Source organism: Haemorhous mexicanus, chromosome 4 (genome assembly GCF_027477595.1).
Source record: "Haemorhous mexicanus isolate bHaeMex1 chromosome 4, bHaeMex1.pri, whole genome shotgun sequence".
Classification (NCBI taxonomy): Eukaryota; Metazoa; Chordata; class Aves; order Passeriformes; family Fringillidae; genus Haemorhous; species Haemorhous mexicanus.
In genome coordinates this window covers 70,228,442-70,254,164 of record NC_082344.1, presented here as the reverse complement: position 1 = coordinate 70,254,164, position 25,723 = coordinate 70,228,442, and the positions used below count along the sequence as shown (strand labels likewise).

General features: G+C 40.1%; 1 protein-coding gene across 1 annotated transcript in view; it reads right to left on the bottom strand.

Moving 5' to 3' along the window:
• Window positions 1–1,036: 1,036 nt before the first annotated feature.
• Window positions 1,037–25,723, bottom strand: part of FAM53A (family with sequence similarity 53 member A) — a 70,043-nt gene continuing 45,356 nt past the window's right edge. Inside the window, exon 5 of the mRNA XM_059845355.1 lies at window positions 1,037–2,235. Within this exon, the coding sequence (XP_059701338.1) occupies window positions 1,912–2,235 (324 nt within the window). The 3' untranslated portion in view covers window positions 1,037–1,911. The remainder of the gene's footprint in view (window positions 2,236–25,723) is intronic.

Genomic DNA, 25,723 nt, shown 5'->3' with positions numbered 1-25,723 from the left:
CCCATCCACAGTGAGGGGAACTGCCTGTACCTCACTCGCTGTTTCTGGAGGAAAAGCATCAAAAATAGTGATCCTCCATCACACAGGATTATTCCCATGGCTGGCTGTGCCAGCACCTGTCTGCTCTGTGCTGCCCCACAGCAAGCATCTGTAGGGTGAGACATTCCCAACAGGAGCTTCTGAAGGAACTCAAGCCTTTGCTCCAACAGCAACTCTTTATTTACTCATCTAGAAAAAGGAGAGTGATTTTCATCAACAGTGAGGCTTCACTGCTCCCACACAATATGCAGGAACACACCAAGAACCTGGCAAGTCTCTGCAGTGTTCTTGCACCTCACTACACACACATGCCAGTATCAATAGCACAGACCACTGTCACTTGCAGTGGGAGCTGTAAAAGAAGTTTAGAGCATCTCACTGCATTTTAAAATTTTGTTTAGATTCTGAGTTACATGCACTTGTTCAGTAATTAAGGGCCAATCCCTTCATGATCAAAGGCTGACCCTAACCACATGGCTGGAGCCTGTATCATACCTTGCCATAGACTCTGGTACATCTCTCAAGATATTTTTTTCATATTTTAATCATATTCCATTAGCGACTGGTTGCTGTATTTTGGTTTTATGTCCCAGTAGGAGCTGGCTCATTTAAGCACACTAACATGATGGACTCAAAAGCCATTATTTGAGTTTCCTTTTCTCACCCCATTTACCTATTTTGAGATTCTTTCCCTCCCCTTTTTTTTTCAGCTACAATAAGGAAGTTCCTTACTGCAGCTGAAAAAAATAAGTATGTGTTGCAGTAGTCTGCAATGAGTGCAGTACGACATTTGAGATGATTCCAGTGTATGTAATCATTGAGACACTTCTGGGATCCAGCATGAGTTATTTCACAGAGCTCCAGACAAACCTGACATCACTTTTGTTTCAGATGCCCAGAAATCTGCCCTTCCCCTCCACCAAATTCCACACATAAATACCCCATTACAGAATCTACCACATTTTTCACCAGTAAAATACACGAACAGACACACAAGTGCAAAGCAAAATGTCATTTTATTTAATTCAAGGACTATTTTCCTTCTAGTATTGCTGAAGGGATCACCTCCTGGGGAATTGATCATTACAAAGTCCCTGTCTAAAAGTTCAAGTGCTCTTGTTGTACATTCTTTTGAAACACAGAAAACATAATGACCAAGTAGGTGGGCAGCTACTTGCAGTTTTGGCCCACCTAAATTAGCATTGCTTCAGGCTAGAAAACAATTCAAGTAGTAAAATAATGAAAAATGTTAACCTTTAAGGTCACTACCATATTTTGATCAAAAAAGTCCTGAATGTATGAAAAGAACATTTGTACATGTTATGAAGTTGTTTTTTAACCAGACACCGTCAAAGATGGCAGTTAAATATTTTGGACCAGTTGTCAACCAGATATTTAAGAGTTCTATCTGAAGGTTTATTACCAATTTCATTAAGCAATTCACTTTTCACATTAAGCTCTTTAACAAAAGCAACATAGACCCGCACCAGAATCACTGTAGACAGATTTAGTTTTATAGAATGCCCTTCTGAAAATTCATTTCAAAATAGAGATGCTTTTTCTCCAGAACTGTAAAAGCCATAAAAATGCAAAATATTTGTTAGGAAATTTTTAATCAAAATTATTCCTTAATGTTCAAAATAACATTTAACGTCCTACTTTTGTTGTTGTTGTTGTTATCATCCACATATTGACCAATAGACTAAACAGGTAACAATGGTTCACGTTTTTCCCCCACCTGAAACATTTCTTCTAACACAGCCCCAAAGATAGGCAATACAGAGATTCAGGGACATGGATTATGCATGGCAAAGGTAATCCTCTATCACTTTAATTTAGAACAATTCTGATTCTAGCACACAACTTGGAGTCTCAGTTGTTTTCAATCTGCTCCAGGTCCAAGTCCCCACAGTCTAGAGGGAAGATTCCTTCTTCAGTGCTCTCACAATCGCTCGTGTCCTCGTCGCTTTCGCACACCGCGTCTGCTTTCTTATAATCCCTTGTTTTGAAGCCACCTTGGCATGACCCGTGGTGCCTCCCTTCATCCAGCTGCTCTTTCATCGGGCTGGAGCCAGGGGTGATGATGTTCATAAGATCATTTGAGTCACATGGGGATGATACAATTGTCTTCATTTGTGTGTCATCATCATCATCTTCATAGTCAAGGGAGCAAAGACTTTTGGAATTTTTTAAAGTCTGCAATTAAAAAAAAAAGAGAGAGAAACCATGACTATATTAAACATGACTGGACAGGAGGAACAGAATAAATTCTTGAAATTCTTGAATGGTTTGTGTGTATGTACTCAAGAGTGCCACGTGTTTAAAGTAATCCTTGAAATGAGAGGCATGAAGAAAGAGGAAGAATGGTATTTACCTACTACACAGTCAGGCTTTGCATGGATATTTTGCCTAGATTCCCATCTGTGAGAAAAACAGCCCCCTTTTTTATGCAGGAAGAGCCAAAAAACCTACCCTTGGTCAACTACATGAGGAAAGAGACACCCACCCAGTTTGCTGTATTGGGTTTCTGGCAAATCCAGAGCAGAGCATTTGGTGACACCAGCATTTAGGTCAGACAGCTGCCTTGCAGCCTGGTCAACAATTAATTTCCCCTGCAGACAATGAGCCCTCAGGCGTCACCTCCTAGACTGCCAGGACAACTGGCACATTTGGGTAATCTCAAACAGAAGAAACCCAAGCCTCTACTGAGAGCATCTTGCTTAGTTAGTCTTCCAGCTGGGTACTGTCTGAACAAGAGCTCAGGAGCAATTCTGTTTAAATTCAAAGGATATTAAAACTAGAGGGGCACTCATCTTTATTTGTAAAATGACAAAAGAAAAGAAACACTCAGTAAATGGGCTACCTCTGTACCAGAGATAAAGGAAAAATGCCTAAGCTCCTCATGGAGCTGGTAAGGGTTCCTTGGCTAGAATCCAGGGAGAGCATTTAAGGAAAAACCAAATATACAGAGAGCAGAACTTAAATTTTCACAAGCGAGAAACTTCCAAATTGTGCCTCATACAAGCACCCAGTGAGAGGAACGTGAAACAGCCAGGGCTCCTCTGAGAAGTGGTGCAAGACAGAATAATGTCACACTCATTTTCAGCCTCTCACTGGTTAAGTGACTCCAACCTCACAGATAGCAATCATTGTATTACAAGGAGATCCACAGGGAACAGGACCAACTTTCACACCCATTTCAAGCTTCCTCCCCAATTTGTCATTTCTTAAGTATTTCATACTTGTTTATTTGAAATGGGAACATTGCAACATTCCTAGTATGCTGTATTCCAGATGCTCTTCCAGACAACAGTGTAATGGTTCTTACTCCACCAATGCAGACCAGCACCCACATCAGGGGGCTTAGCAGTATCTTTGGGTATTTTTTTAACAAAACTTCACAAATTCAGAAGAAATTTGAATTAGCCTTGTCTGTATACAGCTGGCTAAACAAGGAAAGCTCACCAGGGGGAGAGGATTAGCCTGATCCCTTTAGGCTGATGTTACATGTGGAACACCTTGGAGACAATCCCACTGCCATGCTGCAAGGTCACAGAGTTCCTTGGACATCCTACATCAAATCTACACTGAAAGTTCACTGGAAGGAAAGTTCAGGTAAAGGTAAAAAGCAGAGCACTCGAGGTTTGGAGCTCAGTCACAGCATAGGCAGGCTGAGGGTGGGATGGGATGGTGGCCCTATCACTGGTGCCCCTCCATAGGGAAGGTACTGCAGCAGCATTCCCTGAGCCTGCACCACCTTTAACACACCAATGCAACACATTTCTCTGCTGATCAGTGGTTTGTTTTGCTCTTTCCCTGCTCAAACAGCTTCCATATCTTACAACACACATTAGATGGTTAGTTAACAAGTGATACATTTCTGGGCAGAAGGAGCTATAAGGGATAATCTAGCTTGTTTGAACAGACAAAACCTCATCTAGGAGCTGATTTATGTAACTCCAAGGCCTGCATTGAAGATGAGCTCTCAGAAAAAAAAAAAATTACTGCTGGTCATAGTTCTGTCAGGAGGAATTCAAAGTCTTTGTTAGCCTTGGTCAAAGCCCATATCCAGTTTTGCATGTGACTAACACCAATAAGATAAATAACCTTGCATGATCAAAAAGTTTTCTATTTTCAAATTTCACTCCCCTGTGAAAACAGCTTCAGTGTAATATACATTCCTGCTTTCAAAATGCTTCCATATAGCTCACTTACATTTTAGTCAAGTAGAAACATTTGAGAACATTTGAGTTTCCCTCTATGACTAACAGGTACAAATTTCTCTCCTATTTACTTAAAAGCAAACCAGTATATTTTTAAAGTAAAAAAAATTAAAGTATATTTTAATCCTAAATCTATCTCACTGCTTTGAAAAACACAAGATGTGCTCTATCTCCATATAGGGGACAATATTTTCAGTTCTTTAAACTTCTGGTAGGAACTGGGAAGAAAAGGAACCAAATAAAGAGAAGCTTTGAAAGTTCTGCTTTCAGTGTCTTAGAAAGGAATTCCTGAGTCCCCCTTCAAAATATCTTTTATTCAATTTACTGCTAGAAATTAATCCAACCACACAGCTGTCTTTCTAGAAGGTTTGTGTACATAAATGGAAAATTGCCTGTTAGCTGTACTGTGCTGAAACCACTTGAATGGGAACTTTTAGCTGGTTTCAACACAACAGCAAGTGCATTCAACTGGTTCTTTGTTCACCCACTTGTCACAACCTCACCAAACTAAAAATAGGTGGATTTATTATCTCGCTGCACAATCCAGCTCCTTTCACAAAGCAAAAGGTAGAAATTGCAATGCATTCAGGTCCTCTGAACTGCAGCTTTCCATGTTACACTGGTACAGTACCACACCTTTCAAGAACAATTGTGCTCGGTGGGGAGCCTGCGAGTACTTGCTCAATGGTCCTCATTTTATAAAGGATGCTGGACTAGCAAGACAAAGGAGTCCACAGTTGGCAATGGATAGAACTCAATCAGCTAGAAGTATTCTTTTGTGTGATGGGAAAAAAGGAAAAAAAAAAAACCCTCCGAGTTTTAAAAGAAGTGAGGCGATAAAATGTCTGAATATTAAGGAAAAAACCCCAACTTTGTACCAAAAACAATGGTGGAGAAGGAAATAAAAGAAATCTCTCTAGACCCTTGCCATACAAAGCAAACAAGAAAGGCCCAGAGCAGCTTGAAAGGAAGCTAATGTCTGTACTCTTTATTAAACCTTCACTTCAGAAACCCATAATACATCACTTTCTAAATATAAGAAGCAATAAAAAGGTTGTTTTTGTTTTACTAACAAAACTAGAGCATTTGCTACAGTAGTCAAGGGAAAAAATAAGACATTTATGTGCATGAAAACCTAGTGTATAATGGGAGCAGCAGTTCTCATGCTTCTCCCCCAAGCCCCCATCATCCTCCAAGTCCACCCCTCAGCTTTGAGTGGGGGTGAAGATCCAGCTGCTCTGAAGAGGTGCAGCTGCAGCAGCTGGCACACACTGAGGAGCAGAGGAAGCCTGAAACCACCACGAGCCCTCAGCCCATCCTATTGCTTTCTCAGCACCAGTTATCACTGATGGGCTGCTCCCTGAAGGCACAGGCTTAGGCAGAGGGGGAATTCATCAGACTGGTTATTTGGTTTGCTTCCTGTCCCATCCTGAGACTTCTGCCTGCAATGGCACAGGAGATGCTGCTTTAAGACTGGCACACAGGATTTCTTGACTGTTGAGGTCTCTCTACCAGTAATATGAAACACATGGATGGTGCAGTGGTCCTCGTGATGAGGAGATTCTGGCATTTCCTGGAGTATCAGCATCTGATCCAAGAGCAAAACACTGAAGTAGCAGAAGCCAACCATGGAGCAACATGTGGCTTTTTTGTTCCTTCCCTATATCTAGCCAGTTGATGGAGATGGGGCAAGTTAGATGGGCTGCACTTCTCCCTTTCAGAGCTTCCTGGGTCCTTACTTCACTTCCTGGAATTAGGTTTCCTGTAGATTAATGAGACTGGCTCAAAAATCCCTTTACTGATGGTAACCCATAGTGATACCCATAGATGGTAACTTAGATCAGAAGCACCACAAACAGCACAATGCCTCTGTGTCTCAGACCAACCTGTCCCCAAAGAGGTCACAGCTGAGTCTCAGCAACAACAAAACCTAACCATGACACAAATTCATTTTTTGGAGAGATTCCATTCAGTGAAGCTCAGGGGGAGGCTGAAGGAAGGACTTTGTAAGAACTGACACAAAAGCCTGGTGCAGAGCAGGTCTCAATCACATAGAACAAACCATCACCTGGCTGACATCACAGCCAACCACACACAGATGTGCAGGGTGTCCCTCCCTCCTGTAAACTGAATTTTCACTTCAAGCACCTAATTACATTAGTACTTCCACCTGTAACAATTTAAGTTGGAGATATGTACAGTATCTACTGTAAACAATTAGAAATGTCAACTTGTTGAACAGATTAAAAAAATATCCCATCACAGTCCTAACCCTGCATCTTCTACTATGCAAGAAGTGAAAAACAGTAATAAAAATGCTGTGTTCACGTAACAAACTAATAATCTTTCTGTAGAGTAAATCTCTTGACATTTGACTGACTTTTCTGTCAAAGAATTGCACTGAACATTTTGTGAACGCTCCAGTGTTTGCAAATAACCTTTGCTTTCAAGAAACTTGCAGCTGAGTAGAAATGCTGCTTCACTGGTACAAAGTGGTGCTGACAGGAGGAAAACAATATAGTATTCTCCATCATGTTATATGCTTGAGGCTTGCTAATGCACTAGAAGTTAAACCCAGAAGTGGGAAAGAATCTCTCCCTGTTCAAACAAGAAATTAAAAGGTGTAGAAATAAATTAGATTTTATAATTCAAGTGTCTAGGAAAATACTTCAGGTCCAAAACCACTACAGATTTTTAAGTTATGTATTTGAAGTAAATCTAAAGACCCATAATTATTTTTCTTGCACCAGGCTAAAAAAAAAAAAAGTAGTGAACAAAACCATTTCTTATGTACTTATTTATGTATTATGTGGAAACCATCAAATCCCAAGAAAACTCCTGACACTTTCATGGGCAAAATCAAGTCTCTGTTAAATTGATTTGGGAACCAAAGATGCTGTTTCTTTTTTTAACTCTGCAGTTATCCCTCATTTTCCTGGAAATTTGACATGTACTTTTATATATTAAAAAGGCAATGTTTGTGTCATCATCTATAGCTAGTAATCAGAAAAGAACTGAAATACTGGATATGAATGAGAAAGAGCAAACAGCCTCTAACATTCTGCCATGTAATTAGACACTAAACTATAATAACCATTCCTTCCAGCAGAGAAAGAATTACTGCTGCAATTCTTGTAGTCAAATAAGGTAAAACTCTATTTGCAATGCCAAAGACCCAGTTAAAACTCAGTACAAGCTGACAGCAATACACAGCAATATGGCTGTGACTTCAAATGACAACTGTTCAGGGCTTTGTCTTGGCTGCATCTTCAAAGATTATTTCAATTTTTTTAGGTGTAGGTGCCCAGGGAGGGAAGGAAACTGCCATCAACTCATTTCACATCAGATGCTAAACAGCATCATGATGTAACAGGCTTTCATCTCCCACTAGCCAGACTGTTCTAGATTTAAGTGTGCAGTTTTCTGGTGTAGTCTACCATGAAAGTTGATCTATTTATTGGCCTAGATATTTATGCTCATATTCTAAATTGTGCCACAGTATCCTTATGAGTTTTGTTTATAAGCTGCAAGAACCTGTGATTTAATTTGGCTTTCTATTTAGTGCTATTAGTTGAAAAAAATAGTATGTCCTAAAGAAATATATAAGTGAAATGCTGAATTTACCTAATTATGCTCAGATATGCCAGAATATAAGGCTGCTCATTGTGTAAACTGAGAGAAACCACTGGAACAGTTAAAGTCTCCAAGTGAAAAATGATAAAATGCACAAAGCCTGGGGGGCACGAGGGAAAAATCAGGGTCCAATTCCCTGACTGAACATCACTGCACCTACACAGGGTCCCCAGCACTGATGAGGGGATCTCAGAACTCAGGCACTGCAGCCCTCAGAGCTGTAAAGCAGCCTACTCACCTAGCCAGGAAACTTGTAGGGCCCAGTTAACATCACTGCTATCCCACCACAATCCAAACAGCCAAGCTGGAGGCATGGCAGATCCCAAATACATCAGGGATTACAAACAGCATGGGTTGAGTTCAACCCAAATTCCTACTGCCCCCTGCCCCAAACTCAGAGTCAGAAATCATCCATCATGGGCACTGCATATACAATAGTAAATTTCACACTCAAACTAAATATCCCCTCCAACAAAGCATCTTTTCCTTGTAGTGGTTTGCAAAGATTATCTGAACAAGTGAGAGCATCCCCAGCTCCCCTCAGAGCTATCAGCTCACCCCTCTCATGGCTTCCATGCACTCAGGGAAGTCCCTAAGAACTTCCTGAGAAACTAAGGAATTTAAGCAGATTAAAGAAAAGTTTGACAGCCTAAAAGTGTTTAAAAACTGAATTTAAGCAGCCAAACCACTACTGTAATTTTGTAGTTATTCCTTTAAAAATTAAATTTTGGTCTGAAGGGGCAATTTAGTGCAAGAGACTCAGTGCTGGGGTTTAGCAGCTTCTACAAGTTTGGGACCATTCATCTCAGGGGTTAACTTTTGTTTGCTTTTGAAGACAAATTGAAAGCTAATGCAGTACTTAATGTAATACAGTCAAGAATATGATTCAACACTAGTGCTAACATGGAGAGGGTGAACATATATAGCAATTTTCCCTTTTATAAAGCCCAAACCAACATTAAACTACATTTTTAAAAGTTTACAGTATGAAATTTTAATCAAGATGTTAGATTTTGTAATTCAGTGGATTTGTGAACCGCAACCTTTTACCTTCCCTGTCTAAGTATAAATCCTGCAAGCTTTTATTGTAGAATGTGGAACTGCACTCTACTAACATCAGGCCTACCTATTTTACCTGCATGTAATTAAGCAGGGAAAGTTTCAGCTTTCTTAGGACCAGTCCAGCAGGCACCTACAGATGCTGTGAATGATGCCATCAGCTACAACAGAGGGGGCTCACACAGAGGATTTAACTCTTCTGAAGTGACTAATAATCAATACAGTGCCAAAGTGGAACACAGGGGCACTGTGTTCAGCTGCATAATACAGCACAAGGCTTGGGCCAGGGAGGAGGAGGTTTAAGCCAAATAGGACAATTCCTGGATACAGCAGCAGTGTTCATCTGAAATGCACCCATGCATTAAAACAGAGCTTTCTTCAAAGGCAAAGAAGCACCACAGGGAAAAAAAGTTATTCCAAAGGGCACTGAAAGAGCAGGGAAAGGGCCTGGATGATGGGTTCTTGCTCTGGTCTTGCTTCAGCAACAGCTGCAGTCAGGGGTCTCTGCAGTACCACAGAAATTCTTCTGCCTCAAGGTAAACCACTGTCTTTGCACACCTTTATCCAGATTTTTAGTACTTGCTGCTTGACCCTGAGCACATCTCCTATTATGGACAGTGAATTTATTTACCTTATGGACAGACTGAAGAGCTGGACAATATGGAACTGGGCCTCTACTGTGCTTGAGCTGCATAAGCTCAAGAGGCTTTGGTCTGGCAAATCCAATCAGCCAACAGCACTAATGAGCAATGGTGTGATGAACAAACAGCTGCACCACTTGTGTGCATACAGGGATGATAAACACATCTGGTTTTGTAGGAGAAGGACACAGAGGGAAACAATGGAAGCACATGCTCTCTCCCAACAGAAGTGATTCATGCTTTGCCAGAGTTGTTCCCTCTTTTCCTATTTAAGAACTATTACCTTTCCTTTCAGAAAGAAAACAGGCTGCAGAAGCAAGAAACAAACTGTGTATTACCATCTTCTGTAGTAATTTGATAAAATAACTTTACGAAGACTTAGTTAAACCAAATCTAATTAATACAGATGAAAGATGCATCTATTTTTCCACATTTTAGAGAAGGCATGCACACATCATTAACATGAGCTACACACACATCCCCAAACAGAAACACAGGCACAAAAGGAGCAGCACAAGAAAACTGCTTAACGAGACTGATTGCTTGCAGTACCATCTCTCAGTGTTCAGCATTCAGGGTCCAAAAACAAAGACCACCCTGGGTAGTCAAAGCCTTCTGATGTATTATTCCTCTGACAGAAGAATTAACAATCAGTTCTCAAACAACATAAACAAAAAAGTTACCTCCAACCCCAGGAGTTTTAATAAGTTTTTCAGTTTCTAACTAGGCACATTTAGACAAGAAGAGAAAAAGCTCTACCTTTGCTTCCACAAAACTCCAAATAAAAAGTGACATTTCAAAGTTTGCTTTGCCATGCCAAACTCTGCTCTCAAGTAACAAGGTTTAAGTTGACTGATTATGCACTGGAGTAACACAGGACAGGATTTGACCCTTGTGGCTTCAAAACATGACCATATTGGCTTCATTTCCTGCCATTTATGTGTCATCTATTTTTACAAAGAAGTTCTATTCCTGAGAAGTTTAGCCAAGGTCTTATTCCTTCATGACTTTGCTATGAGCTGCAAACAATTACTTTAACAACTGAATCACATATGCACTGACTGCTGCAGTGTACATCCATGTACCAACTTCTCTTCAAATTCTTCCATGTTCTCTTTCCATTTCATTTTTCTCCTCAGGTCCAAGTTGATGTGATGGGTCAAACTTAAGAGAAATTAGAGAAGTAAACCCCAAATCCTGATTGCAATGCTGCCCTCATTAGTTACTGACAGATGTCAGACTCACCTATATTATTGCCTTATGCTGGAACTCCATCATAACTAGCATTTTAAGGGATTCCATAATTGGGCCATAAAGTTCACTTCTGCCAGGGGAGGGGGGTGGGGGAAAAAAGGGAAAACTACCCCATCAGCTTGGGAACAGTTCCCCCTTCTTCAAACCAATTTTCCACTACACATATGCTTGTTCAAAACAAAGCCCTAAGATCTTGCCATGCAAGTGCACAGAGGGACACACAGGCACAGACACACAGACAAAGCACAAGTGCTGCTATGAATCTTTTGCTCAGCTCAATGCAAAACCCACAATTTAACAGTAAATTCTTCCAGGAGTATTAATTCAAACTGTAGGTGGACCTTTACCACTAATTATTTTCAGGGACAAGTTAAATGGAACACAATGAGTTTAAGAATTAGTACCAGAGACTGAAGGTGAATGGTGCAAGGACTGCATTTTTCTAGCTCAGTATCTGATTTTGGACTATTTGAACTTTTTTGAAATAATATGGTTCAGGAAGTGATCTTGATATCAAGTAACAAGACTGCTATATATTTTTAATACTTAGTCAACTTGTACTAAAACTTCCACTTGCTAAATAAAATTCAGACAAGTTTGTTTATTGGTTGAAATACCAAAGCTAACATGTCAGCAGTTGATGCTCAGTATGTTTTTTTAAAGTCAGGAAACCATAAATGTGGTCCTTTATCCTTCAATGTAACACATGTTTTAAAACACATCATGCCAAGTCAGAGGAGAAGCAAAGTACACACAACTTGTGTAAGGCAGAGTGAACACACACATTCCCAAAACATTGAGGTAACACTAAAACTGAGCTCAACCTCTCACTGTATGGCCTCAGTTTTCCTCTATTGTGTAGTAAACCCAGAGTTTGCATGAAAAAGCTGCAGCATAAAAAAAAAACACCCTGTACATTCAATTATTACATGTGCTTTGTTTTAAAGACGAGGATCTGGTTATGCTACCCCAGCTTCCAAACTTCCTAGCATAGCATGAAGGCCTTTTGAGTGTTAGTCACATGGTTACTAAGACAATGAAAACTGAAATCAGAAAACTCATCAGAAGTCTCATCTATTTAAAACTCCTTTTCTGCTAATACTTAAGTTTTATTGCAAAGCACATGTCATCAGGATAAAAATAAATTACTACTTTCAAATATAGAAACAGATGAGAGATTATCTGCAGCTCACCTTAACACTAAACCAACACCTCCCAGATCACATATGCAGAAAACATCTCCTTATTAACTATATTCCATTAGAAGTTGCATTCAACAGCAACTTAAGAACAGAACAAACTTCTCTTCAATTTTTATGTACTTGAAAAAACATGTAAACAAGTCAGTATTTCCCATCCTAATGGAAAAGCTGACATCACTAAGTGATGCAGAGAAATTCCCATCAGTTCATTTTCACAGGTTTGAGATATCTTCTGCTTTTATCACACCTATGCACCAGTGCATACATGCAGCAGGAATTGATCAGTGCAATGCAAATCTAACAAAAGACCAAGTGACAGTTAAGTTTAAGACATTTCCAAGTGATTTTAAGAAACTTCTCTGCAGAGAAAAGCCTCAGATGAATCAACTTGGTTTAAGGTCTCTTTTAGATGATGATGCATCAAGTCAGAAAGTGACTGTCCAAAAGCAAGGGAAGTTTCACAGCAGATAACAGTATGGAAGAACAGAGTCTAGTTTCAGAGTTAAGTCCTTGCATTCAAGTACCACAAAAATGTACAAATCTATTAATTTGATTAACATGTTATTACAAAAATACTGACTATTTAAAGAGCCCTCTCCCTGAATTACCCTGAGTTACATTCAAAGACATGCAACTTCTTTTTCTAATAAATTTTAGAAGTTACACTGGGATTTCATTTGTTGCCAAAAAATCTGGAAGAAGTTCCCATATTGATGATGAAACACTACTCAGCACTTCTGCTAGCCATCATCTCTTGCAATTTAGAGCAGGGGGAAAAAAATAACTTAATCCTCTGCCACCTGCCAAAACCCAGATGGTAAAACCTGAGAAAAGTGCTCTCACCTCTCTTTAAACCCTCTGGTGCAGCTTAGGCACATTAACTATAAGTACCCTATATTTAACACTGAACCATAGCTTTTAACTCAGTATTGTATTGTTTTCCAAACAACATCACCAATAATGTTAGCATAATCCAATTCTGTGATGGGATAAGTAATAATTAAAAAAGAAATATCCACAGCTGGCTGAAACCTGGCATGGCAGTCAATAGATGGCCCCTTTCTTTTCTCATAATGTCAAATGCAGCTGGTCTGGTACTCATTAGCTCTTTCAGCAACAAATACTTATTGTACATACAGGAACTTGCAAAAAAGGAAAAGCAACTCTGCAGCAGATACTGAGCTGCCTCCTCTCCTTCTCAGCATGTTGCTTACAGGAAAGTACCATAAACATCCATGCAGAGCTGACTGCAGGTATGGCAAAGCCACACAGTGATGAGCAGCTCTGGGGATCTGCAAGGCATTTGTTACAGAATCCATTCACAAAAGAGGGGGAAAACCTCCATCCTTAATGAGATTTCCTTTTCTTCACTCTCCTCAGGGCTTATACTCCCTCACTGTCAGAGCACAGGGAACCTCCAGCACAAGGGCTCACTTCATTAAATGCCATTTTGGGCCTAATTTCACATTGTGAGCCACTGTGCCGAGGCAAAGAAAGCAAAACGCCAGATGCTCTCTGTGCCTGCCACCTCAGCAGCGTTTCATTCACTGCTCCAAAACACTTCCAGGCATCCATTCAAAACCAAGTACCCCCAGCCTGGTCTGTCCTGTCACAGGACAAAGTGCTGGCTTGTCTTCAGCTCACTTTTGATGCTTGCCTATCATCTCCCAACCCAGCCTACTCCTATCTCCTTTCCTTCTTCCCAAGCCTGCTGGAATTTGAACTTTAAATGGACGCCCTCCATGGCAACAATAGATAAAAAAGGAGCCTTTGATTGTTCATGCGTTGCAGAAAAGAAAGGAGGAGATTCATCCTGGCTGTGACCTAGCAGAAACTCATCAAGCACAGCTCCCCTTCCATTGCAATGGGATGCCTGAGCCTGGAGCCACTCATTCAAGCTCCCTGTGTCTGTGTTTCCATTCAAAGAGGATGAATTCTTCAGGTTTCCCCTGTTAAGGAATTAAATGTTGATCCTGTGAATGAAGGGCAACACCAAGCTTGGAAAGCTGCCAAAAGGTTCTGTAACACTCAGCAGTTTGGAGTTAATTCAATACTTATTGATACCTAGCAGGATTTATAGCTGCATTATTTATAAGGGGGGGGGAATCAGCCATATTTAGACCTTGGTAATAAACTATTTTTAGCACCATCTGTTTTTCTAGCTTGTTCCCTTGCTTAGGCAAGAGCATACTTTTATCCAGCTCCCTCTTCCTTGCCCATTTAAAAGAATCCACAGAGTCTAAACTGAAACACGAGTTAGGATCACTCAGAATATTTATTGTGCAGCAATCCTCCTAATCATGTTCTGGAAATCAACCCTGCTGACTAAGGACAGTCTTGGGCTGATGTAACACTATATATGTTGTCTCCACAGAACAGAGCAGATTTTTTTAATGTAAGGGGCAATGTGTTTCACACAAAGGAGGTTACTATCTGGAAAGAAACAACTGATCATTAACTGCATTAAGCCATCTGAAAAGTGGTTCACAACTCCTGGCAGTGCTTTTCTGGGACCTGGTTGCCAAGTTTCACCCTCATTAAACACACAGATTTTTCTTTTGGTCACAAGTACATTCTGCCAGGCCAGGCTGCTGTTAGAGGGGGAGAGAAATCATAAGCAGTTGCTGTAAGCACCTTGTTTCAGAGATGAGTTTCAGGCTGCAGCTGTAACCCACTCAGAAACTCCCCCAAACCTCAAATTACCTCTTTGAGTTTACACTGATATTCTGCTTTTAGCATGTGACACAACACGGGTGGCCTCTGCAGCATGACAAGGGACAGAATAAAGGGATTGCTGGTTCCTTGAACTCTGGGAGAAGCAAGGCTTTGTGTACTTCATCCAGATTAAATTCTCAGAAATGCACTTGATAGCAGCAATATATTCATCTTAATCTCCTGGCTCATTAAAGTTTTGTTTTTACCCAAACAGCAGCACAAATACTCAAAAGTTCTGCTGTTGTGTCAGATTAAGAAATTGTACTGTAGAGCAAGGCAGAAAACTCAAGTAAAATATGAGCTCATAGGGTTCTGATTTGTTACAAAGGGCAGCAGCAATAAGGGTTGCAAGCTGATTTCCTAGGCCTTGCAGCACAGGTCAAGCATTCCTACGAAGCAGACTGTGTGCAGCAGAAAACCAAAAAACATTCCCAGCATGTAGTACACAGGTCAAAATTAAATTCTACAAATGCACAACAGAAACATTCAGCCACTATAATGGGTTCCAACAAAGTCTTGAGGGCTTTGAAACTTCAAGCAATCAGTATTATTAATAGAACATGCACTTGGCACTGGCATTATGCAACAATAATTTCAGTGTGCAGGAAATATAACAGTGCTGCCCACCCAGCAGCCCCTGGGATGTTTGCTTCCACTTCACTGCCTTTTTTTTCCCCCAGTGGAGGAAACAGCACACAGCACTTCTAACAGCAAGTACAGCAAACTGCCAGGTACATGGAAAGGCTCCTTGGCAGCACAATACATGGAGAGGCCATTCCCAGGATCAGAGCCAGGATGGTGAAGTCTGCTCCTGCTGAGAAGCATCTCCACAAGCTCCAGCAGCAACCACTGTGTCCCATCTGCCAAAGCTCCCCTCTCACGTGACAAGTGGTCTGTCCCTCTCCAGGGGAAAAAAGCTCCAAACCAGTGCTGCTTGGAGAGGACACCTCTCAAAGGACAGTCTGCCTCAGCTGGGAGAGCTAAATAAAACCCATTCCAAGGACAGAATCAGTCTGCAGCACTTTGAGTGGCCACACAAAGCACATGGAAAAAAGCCAGCACATACAGTAACTGTCGCAATAAATTTAAGATTTATTGCCAAGCATGTTTAAGAGTAAAAACTAAGATTACAACTTGTAGTTCAATTCCCTAAGGCTGTTGCATAACCTGCAAATATATTACAACATGAGAGCAAACTAATACTGGTGATTAACCAGGAATATAATCAGAGGATCTGGAAATCTTCAAAAATGCAGCTTGTTGCAAGCCTGACAGTAAAGCATCCGACTTTCATGAGGCAAAGATGCTTGCTTGCACATGAACAGACACTTTTGTGAAGATTTGGAAGGTGTAACCTACCTGATTCCTTTTACAAAGCTGATACTTTCTTAGCTAGTACATATGCACATTTAGTATGATTCTGCATTCACACAATACTATAGGCACAGATGAATCACAGTCTCAGAAAGCAGCTGAAGAAGATGATGGCAAAAAGATTCAGGATCAGGCTCGCTAGGATCCGCCCATCCACCCTTCCCTTACACACCAGATGGCTCTGGAAAGACAACAGTTATCTGTCCTTAAAAATCAGTGATCACAAAGAAAAGGCTTGGTGATTAACTCTCAAGTCCATGCCCATTTGAAGGGTGGCTGTGTGCCAGTGAAAGGAACTGTGGCAAGTCAGAAGAATCTGTACAAACTCCATTTATATCCTAGTCCATTCAGGGATCTCTCCCCTCCACCCCAGTGACTAAGGGATCTGAGCAACCAGGATCCACAATTCCAACACTGAAACCTTCTCTCAGTCAATATTCTTGCATATCAAGCCTATGTGAAATTGATCTGCAGCTGGTTCTAAGTGTATCAAGTTATATATTGGCAGAAACCAGGAACCATTAGGAGATTTGTATTTAACCCTACTCAAGCAAAGTCTGATCTTATCAGTCTTGAACTCCCAATTTTGAAAATAATGCTCCAAAAGCACTGAGGTAGTTTGAACAAAATGTGACTTTTTTAAAAAAAGTCATACAATACATCTGTTTTTTAAACCTCAGTAACTTTGTTACCACTGCTTAGCATTTTGAATAGTATTACTTCAGTCCTCATGATGATCATTATTCAGTTTCCAGTCAAGGCCTCCAATGGCAGAGCACAGAGAAAAAAGTACAGAAAGGCCTTTTAATATATAAAGAAATTGTGTATGTGCCCTGTAAGCAGCCACAAACAAATCTTTGTCTCCTCACATTAGTCAGAATAAAAACATCAATACTAGCCTGCAAGGTCACCAACATTAACTTACTCAGTGTTAGCTCCTCCTGATTTGGAGTGGGAACACCCTTGTTCCTCCCAGTAGAAACATTTTATCTGACAGGCACACAAAATTCCCTGACAATATCCAACAGTTCACCATTTTCTACAGTGGCTGTACTTACAGAAGCACTCACTGGCTTGTGTCCACTACCAATCTCTGCAGGCCATCTGAACCAGTTTGTGTTACACTTTACTCAAGCTAAAGGTGGGAATCCAACTCTGTAATTGTTAAGATTTAAGAAGTGGATACATATTTCAAGTATTGTAAGTATGCATTACAAAGGACTCCTCCTTCCCCCATCAAACAGAGAACAACATATTTACCAGATTAACCACAGCCTAAAGTTTAATCTAATTGGTTTTGAATCAGACTGTATCACTACAAGATGCAACAAAAACACTATGCTTGATATGCAGGCACCCCACAGACTTGAGCACCCATTTCTCTTAAAAGTGAATTCTTTCTGCTGCCCACTCTTGCAGGGAGAGGACACCTCCTGCAGAGCTCAACCACCACAGAACAACAGAGGTAAAATAAGCTGAATTTAAATCAGGGTTCTGTCCAAAGGATATGAAAACAACCAGACAGTTTGGATGTCCAGGAGTTTATTGGTGCCTCAAAATATGGGAATCAATTAAGTTCTTTCCAGTATACTGAAGCCATTCAAGATTATTAATTACCACCTAACTACTCAGGGTCCCTGCTTTCTGCTGTTAAAGGACCTTAGGCTCAGTAACAGAAAATAGAGAAAGTTCTCATTTCTTTTTATGGTTATCCAAACTCTCCACAAGGTGTCCTCTCCCCAGAAGAGCAGAAAGAATTCAGCTCTTTTAGAATATCAATACCAGAGGATAGTATTTTTCAACACGGAGCATATATACACTTTAGTTATAAGTCTGAGGTGAGTCTGGAAGTGAAACACACTCCACTGCAAAGTTAAGTATTTCTGTTCATAATAAATTCCATTATTACACTCCTACTCACCTGACAAAGTACTTCTATTTAACAAGCTTAAGGGTCATTTACCAACCCAACTGCACACTTGCATGCCCTGAAAACACACCTTACTGTGCCAACTATGTGAGCTTTTCAAAATTGAAAAAAGTAAGCTTATTGCTCTGGGACATGCAATTTTAACAAGGCTTGGAAATTCAACTAAAAAAGTCTTTGGTTCCATAGTAACACAGGCTCAAGTTACAAGAGTTACACAACCAAAATAATATTAAATGTTTAACACAATGGTCTGTGCATTGAGCACTTCAGGATAGTACACTGTGAAATCCCTGAAACCTTCAAGTCCCTATTTTTATTCAGGAAAGTAACCTTAAAACAAGTATGAAGAGTAAGATTCTCAAAACCAAAAACCTTCTAGGCAAGCTATTATGCAAAAGTAAACTCTTAAGTAAATGCTGAAAGGAGAGAAGTGGAAAAAAACCCCACACTAACTTTATATTTGAGGGGTTTGGAGCACATCAGGAGTCCCAGCCTCTGGATCAATTTTGGTTTTGTGCACTAATGAAGAATTTCAGGGAGGCTCTGTGTTGACTATACTTCAAGCACATCTGATTTCTGCCACTCTCAGCACACACTACAGCAGTTACTTGTAACCTTGAAGCTCTACAAAATAGGACATGACAGTTAAGCCACAAGCACCTGTCATATGTGTTTTAAGATCTTTCATACTATTTGTACATCATAACACTACTTCACATCAGTTATTTTAACCTACCAGTTCAAACTTAAATACCCTTTTAAAAGGGACAATTTTCAACACACTGGCTGGGATGGAGTTACCCAGCATTAGCTGAAGTTCAGAAAACTTTCAGTCCTGCTAAGCAATTTCTACCATGTTATTCTTGTTCCAATACTGCCAAGACCACAGAGTCCTCCTGCTCTTTACTGGGCATGTGAATTAGTCTAGAAGACAAGCAAAGCACACACAGATCAACATAAAACAGAACTGAGAACTGAGATAGTTAAAATATAACTAGACAAAGGAAAAAGAGTCTCATACAGTATCAAAAGCCACACCTGAAGAACACTGGGAATATGCAAAACCTTTTCCCAGAAGAACAGTAACTTTGTAGAGCTTAAATTGCTCAACCTCTGGTCTTAAAGGCTCTTTTAAACTCTGCATTTGTAAAACCTTTGGAGGCCTAAGAAACCATATACAGAATTTTTTAGTTGTGACAGACTAGTCTACCTCTTGCTTGAGAAAGAGGACCCATAGGCTACACACCTTCTGGTTTCAGTATTCAGGCTTGGCTGAAGAAAGGCAGTTTCTACAGCAGGGAGCTAGAAATGTTACTAAGTGTGGTGTTGCAGCCCCCTGCTACAGGCATCCTTCCTGGGTAAGGTGGGAGGAGGAGAGACTCGACCTACAGCAGGCACCAGTGACCCCAGAAGGGACACACTGAGCCAGGCCTTGGTTCTATGCAGACCTAAAGATCTACCCAAGAGTGAGATCCACCACTTCTCCTTCCCCTTGCACTGACAGGCACAGGATGTTGTTCTCCTATTGCACTAGAACATTGTGTCCTTTTGAAAATGAAATCGTTACAAACAAAAAAAAAAATCTGCAAGTAGAATTTCAACACTTTGATATTTCTGATCAAGGCACACTGTGCAGTGATGCCTAGAACACTAGGGTACTGCAAATAGAGAATGGTAATTTTCAACAGGCCTCCAAAATATAGCTCAGTATTTTATCCCACTGAAACACATCATGAAAACACTTTTGTGCTGGAGATACTTCATGTTCAAAAAAATTCTACTGACTGAGTAAGAGGGCCCACTTTCAAAACTCTCAAAATACCAAGATATGCACCTTCTTATTTTAGGGGAAAACTGGAATTATGAAGAGTTGGCATTTACAAAGAATGAACTGGGAATAAGCACTACACTAAGAGAAGAGTGTCTGCATTCAGCTATTCTACAACTGTCACTGTCCTTCACACCTCACACCCTTCTCACTTGATAACTGCTACATAGGCAAACCTCAGCTCATGCATGGGGCCTTCCTACATCTTGTCCCCTCAAAGTAACAAGTACTCAAATTGGTGGCATGATTAGGGAAAAAAAAAAATTAAGTCCAGGCTTCCTTTGGTAATACTACAAAATAATTAATATGAAAAAAATCTTAGTGCTGTTTTCAAATTAAAACCAGAGGGTGTTTCCCTACTACAGGAGAAACATATTTGACAGAATGAATGTAACCCTTGTCAAATCACCCTGTATACCTTGAATTAATAAAGCACAGTTGAATTAAACATAAGTGCAGCTCAGATGAGTACACTGCATTTCATGCAGCTGGAAGCAATGATCTTTGGTCAGAGAAACACAAATTTGTACAAACATCTGCAAAAAAAGTTCAACTAGTTGATCCTCTCTCCCAGTTTCCAAAGTACTCTGCATTTTTGACTCCCCAATCATTCTTCCTTATAATGCCTATAAGAAAGGATATTCTTTTGAATAAAAAAAAAAAAAACTGCCAAGATTAGCTCTAAAATGTTTCAGTTACACTTGACAAACTAGTTGTTGAAATTGTTTTAGTTTACATCAGTTGATCAGTTTCTATATCTAATTTGAGTACTTGAGTACTTAGTCACTTGGTTGAAGTTTAAAAGGTTGCCACATGAATAACTGAGTTATCAGCACACTGCTGGCTGCTCTGCAGTACTGGAAGCAGAAACAGTTGCATTTAAGAACTGAGGATGCATTTGCTATTTTCTCAAAAGCAAAGGAAGACAGTTAAAATGGAAATGCTGTTAAGCAAACATCCGGATCGATGGAACAGTCATTTCACAGAGCACTGAATGAACCAAGTTATTTTTTAACTACTGCAAGTTCAAGATTCTTAAAAAAGGCTGTTGGGCGGATGAAGTGTGTCACAGCAGTATTGCAACCAGAACAACTAATGGAAAACTACCCAGGCTTCTGTTCCACACACAGGCTGCTACAGCTCAGATTCCAAAGGCTTTGGGCTAAGACAAGCTCTTCACATTTCTACCATTTTATTGTTGAAGTCAGAGCATTTTAGCCACACCAGGTTTTTAAAAACACCCTGTCAGCAAGATACATCTGACATAGCAAAATTAAGCTTAACACAAAGGGACCTATCTACTACTTATCCAGCTGACGACTTACACTAGAAATCTTATTTAATCCCTTTTTACCTTCTACTGCACATCAGAGTTAAGAACTCCAGTTCAGGAGCTTGATTTGTTCTCTATCATTTCATTATTACAACAGACCTCATCTCCAAGGTACCACCTTATTTCCCAGCTAATGCAAATATTTACGTGAGCTATTTAATTGCATTTTTAAACCAGACAGGTTGATGGCTGATCAAAGTATTTTCCTGAAAGTCAGATACACAACACAGCAGATGTGTTCACGTGGCAACGCAACCTCAAAATCTGTGGTGGGATCTCCAACACTGGGAACAGTGCAGAGAAACTATAACCATGACAACAGCAAATCACCTACAGAAAAAGGCTGCAACACCTCCTGATATCAAAACAACAAGAGTCCTAACTTCATCCTGCATTGCCCAAATATGAGCAGTGGTTTTTTACTCCAAACTGACACTTTCAATCTTGATCTCAAGAGCAAATGTGAAACCAGCTCCTTCTGCTACACATAAATGAATTTATATAAATAAAAGTGAATCAATTTAGAGAATTATTCAAAAACAAAGAAAACCAAAGACTCCAGGACCTAAAGAAAAGGATATTCAAATAACTCATTTTTTCATCTTTGCTTGCATAGAAAGTTGGACAACCCCAAACATCTGGATATGAAGAAACCAGCAAGATTTGAAAGAAATTTAGTTTCATTTAGTCCTGATTTTCTTTAGACTCACCTGAAAGTAACTGTACTAATTTCTGCCATAAATAATTTTTTTCATTCAACAAAAATTCTTTAATCTTTTGCTTCAAAATGCACAGTAAAAACCTCACACACCTGACCACCTGAATGCTAGTAAATCCCACACAGATTCCAAAACCACTCAAAATCCACACCAGAGGACTGCCCACCAGCACTGAGTGACCTTCCTGGTGCTTTCTCCCTTCAACCACACCAAGAAAGTCCCCAGATTTTAGAGGTTTCTTGGCACTGTCTTATTCCTGGGTAATTCTTTAAAACAGACAAGGTTCCTCTTGCTTTTTGCAAACTTAAACCATTCTCATTTCAAAATGGAAATTCTCCCCTACACACACACACACACCCCCTTGTAATTTTTGCAACAAAAGCTCATTTCACATCAGGACTGCAGCTGTATTTGTTGGAGGCCAACTTTCTTCCTTCACCAAAAATCCCCAGCAGTCATCACACTCAAGTAATCTTACAGATACAAGTTTGAAGCAAGTTATTTTCCTTACTATGTTTATATACCACAGTGAATTTAAGAAGTCTTTTTGAACATCAAAAACCCCACAGAAGGTGAGTCTTCTGCAGTAATTCAGTTTAAACCTAGTACTTTCTTATCATCTTCTTGTGTGCACTGATCTCACAGGAAGTTTCTTGGGTGGAGACTTGAGAAAGTTTTCAAAGCCTCTAAACTGTATCTGAATTACTAGTTTGGTTTTATTGCACATGCCCACTTTCTACCATCCACACAAACCTTAAACCAGAATATAGCTCCAGAGAAAAACCTCTGCCCTGGCATACCTTCATGCCCTTAGAGCTGAGATCACACACCCCACTCAGCAGAGCAACCAATGCCACATTCTACTTACCCTTACTGACATAACCAAAGCAGGTTAGAAGACTTTTCCACAAATAAGACAAGCAAGGGAGCTGAGTGACCAGAATCTAGTCCAAGGGAGCCCAGAACAGCAGCATGACACAACTACTCTTGGAAGTTACACCTTGTCCCAAAAGGAAAGGGGTGAGTTATTCAAAACCATGCTATGACACAGCACTTGGAATAAAAAGTCAAGTTATAGTCTGTACTAAAGGCCACAACAGCAACAAACCTGCCCTGCCTACAAAAAATGAACTAAACATTGAGCCTCAATTGCTTACTCCAGGAAAGTACACAGAAAGAAAAGTCCAGAAGAGAGTAATTGTTTCTTCATCATGATCAGTTTTCTAAGAATTTTATCTCTTCTAGTTTCATGTACTTAAGAGCACTGGTATGTTTATCTCAAGTTTGGCACACAAAGCTGCTTCCAACTCTAATGTTGTCCTCCATGACCAGTTAAATCATCACTTATGAGTTCTGCAAGACACAGTGCAGCAATACTGAGACCCTCATACAGAGCAGAATCTAATCAACAAACAGAACAACTACTCAAAGATGGAGGTGGCAATACATCTTTGGGACAATACATCTGAAGGTTGCTTTAAAAAAGGGAAAAAAGATGGCCCAAAGAGCACATTATATTAACATACTTCAGGAGTTCAAGCTGAGTGACATCAGCCACATAAGGGAAGACTGGAATATTCATGAACTTGACTGAAATGATATCATGGGCACATTTATAGAAAAGCACAAGGTCACACCATCAAACTGTATCACGAGGAATTAATCAGTTGGAAGGGTCAGAGCAGGACAAGAAAAACAAGTGACTGCAGTCACCAACACAAAACAGCCGTAAAAGGAGAGAGAATAAAAGCAAGCAGAAATAAATAGTAGTCAGAAGCAGGCAAGGTTCACAGTCTGCTTCAGCAGAGCCTGGTTTAATACTTAGCATGGCAAAAGAGACAATCAGCAATAACTTTCTCTAAGCAGGCACAGTGCAGAGGGATCAGCTGGAAGGAAGAGCTAAAGAACCAGCTCCAGGGCACCAACACACTTGATAAGGACACATGATATGATCAGCCATGAGTCAGTTTAAGAAATCACTCAAAACCTTCTTCTTCATGGCAGTAATCAACAATAAAATCCAGCTCCAATTAAAATCCATGTTAGATGGTGCTCATGTGCTAATCCTAAAGCAAAATGAAACAAACCACAGCAACTTCTGCAATATTTATTTGATTTTTATAGGATATTGAAGCCCAGAAACCTGTGTAATCTCTTTCAACAAGAGCCTTCAGCTTGGCCATACATCTGACAGTTAGTACTTCTTGGAAATTGATGCTTCCACAATATATAAGCCTAACAAAGAAGGTTAGGGAAGAGAAACTAGCAGGGTGGAGAATGTTACACAAGAACAAATTTATCATAAATCTCAGGACATATTTAAATAGATCACAGAAAAATATTTTGACCACAAGCTGGCCCATGAAGTGTGAAAGTAGCCTTATTCTGTGTGCACAAAACCTTTTCAGATGGAGAGAAGAAAAAACTCAAAGTAGGTATGAGTCACATTAAAGAATTTAAATATGACTGCTTTGGAATTGACATGTAGAAGGGAAGAAGGTTTAAAGCAGAGGGAGCTAACAGCAGCACTCATAGCTCACTAACAGTTCCACTGAGGTTTGTTCTTACAGATTAGAGGTTATTACAAGTACGACTGTTCACTAAAACTGCATTTCAACATCCTGCCCCTCCTTCATTTCCTCTCTGTAATCCCTTGGTTTACAGTTTCCAAACACGAACTTCAAGGATGAAGTTATTTCTGCTGTAACCCAAAGGTAAAACCAGTAAGATGCATTACAAACCATATTACCATTACAAAACTGGACCTGACCCTCGGCCTGAATGAACACAGATCAAATGATCCCCCATGGAAGACACGAAGTGTTTCACAGCAAGGGAAAGGCTTCACCACAACAGAAGAAAAAAATCACCCCAGTATGACAGCAGCTAAATCAGCCAAGCAGCACTGCTTGCAACATCTCCTGTAAGATATCAAAGCAAAAAAAGGTTGTTTTGTTTTTAGATAAACAGAGGAGAAACTCAAAGTGTCCCAAACCTGTCACTTGTTACACTCTGCAGACAATATGTTGTAGCACTAGTTTCAATCTCCTTTCTATTTAGGTCACAGTTCCTGCTACTCCCACAAGTTACACTGTAGGACAGAGAAACACCTCATATTGCTGCTATTACTTGAAGTGAACATGGCAGTATATTGATTTCTGCCTTGTCTAACTGGCAGTTGGTTTCATCACTACTTAGGAGAACAGGAATCACAACTGAAGTTATTTCACAGGTGCATGAGGGACTCCTAAAGTAGAAGATCCAGCATGTATCAGTAGGCTCATACCTGAAGAAAAAAACAGCATTTATGCCTAAACAGACATTTGAAACCAAAGGCCATCTCAAGAACATCAGCTTTACAAATAGTGCAGCTCAGGGAATTAATAATTGGAAGAGACAGGCATTGAGAGCTATTCATAGACCTAGAGCATGCACTAAAAAGGTTGCAGAGGACACTCCTTCCTTCCCCCCCTCACTCTGGCATCCCCTCCTCAAGTACACTAGCATGCTTTTTTTAACCCATAGCTTTAAGGCACCAACTTCCAGACTATCAAACTGCTGACAGTGGCAATGAAATAAAAGAAAGATATTCCCCAAATTCTGTTTGGGAACAGACCTTTTGGGCAGTTTTCACCCTTTTGCCACCATCCTCTAGCTGCTGACTGCCATACATGCAACTTGTCTCATGGTTCCCCAGAGGTCTTCATATTTTTCAGAATATGTATTAAGACAGAAAAAGCCAGAACTATGCTAAGTGGATTTCAATTTAATAT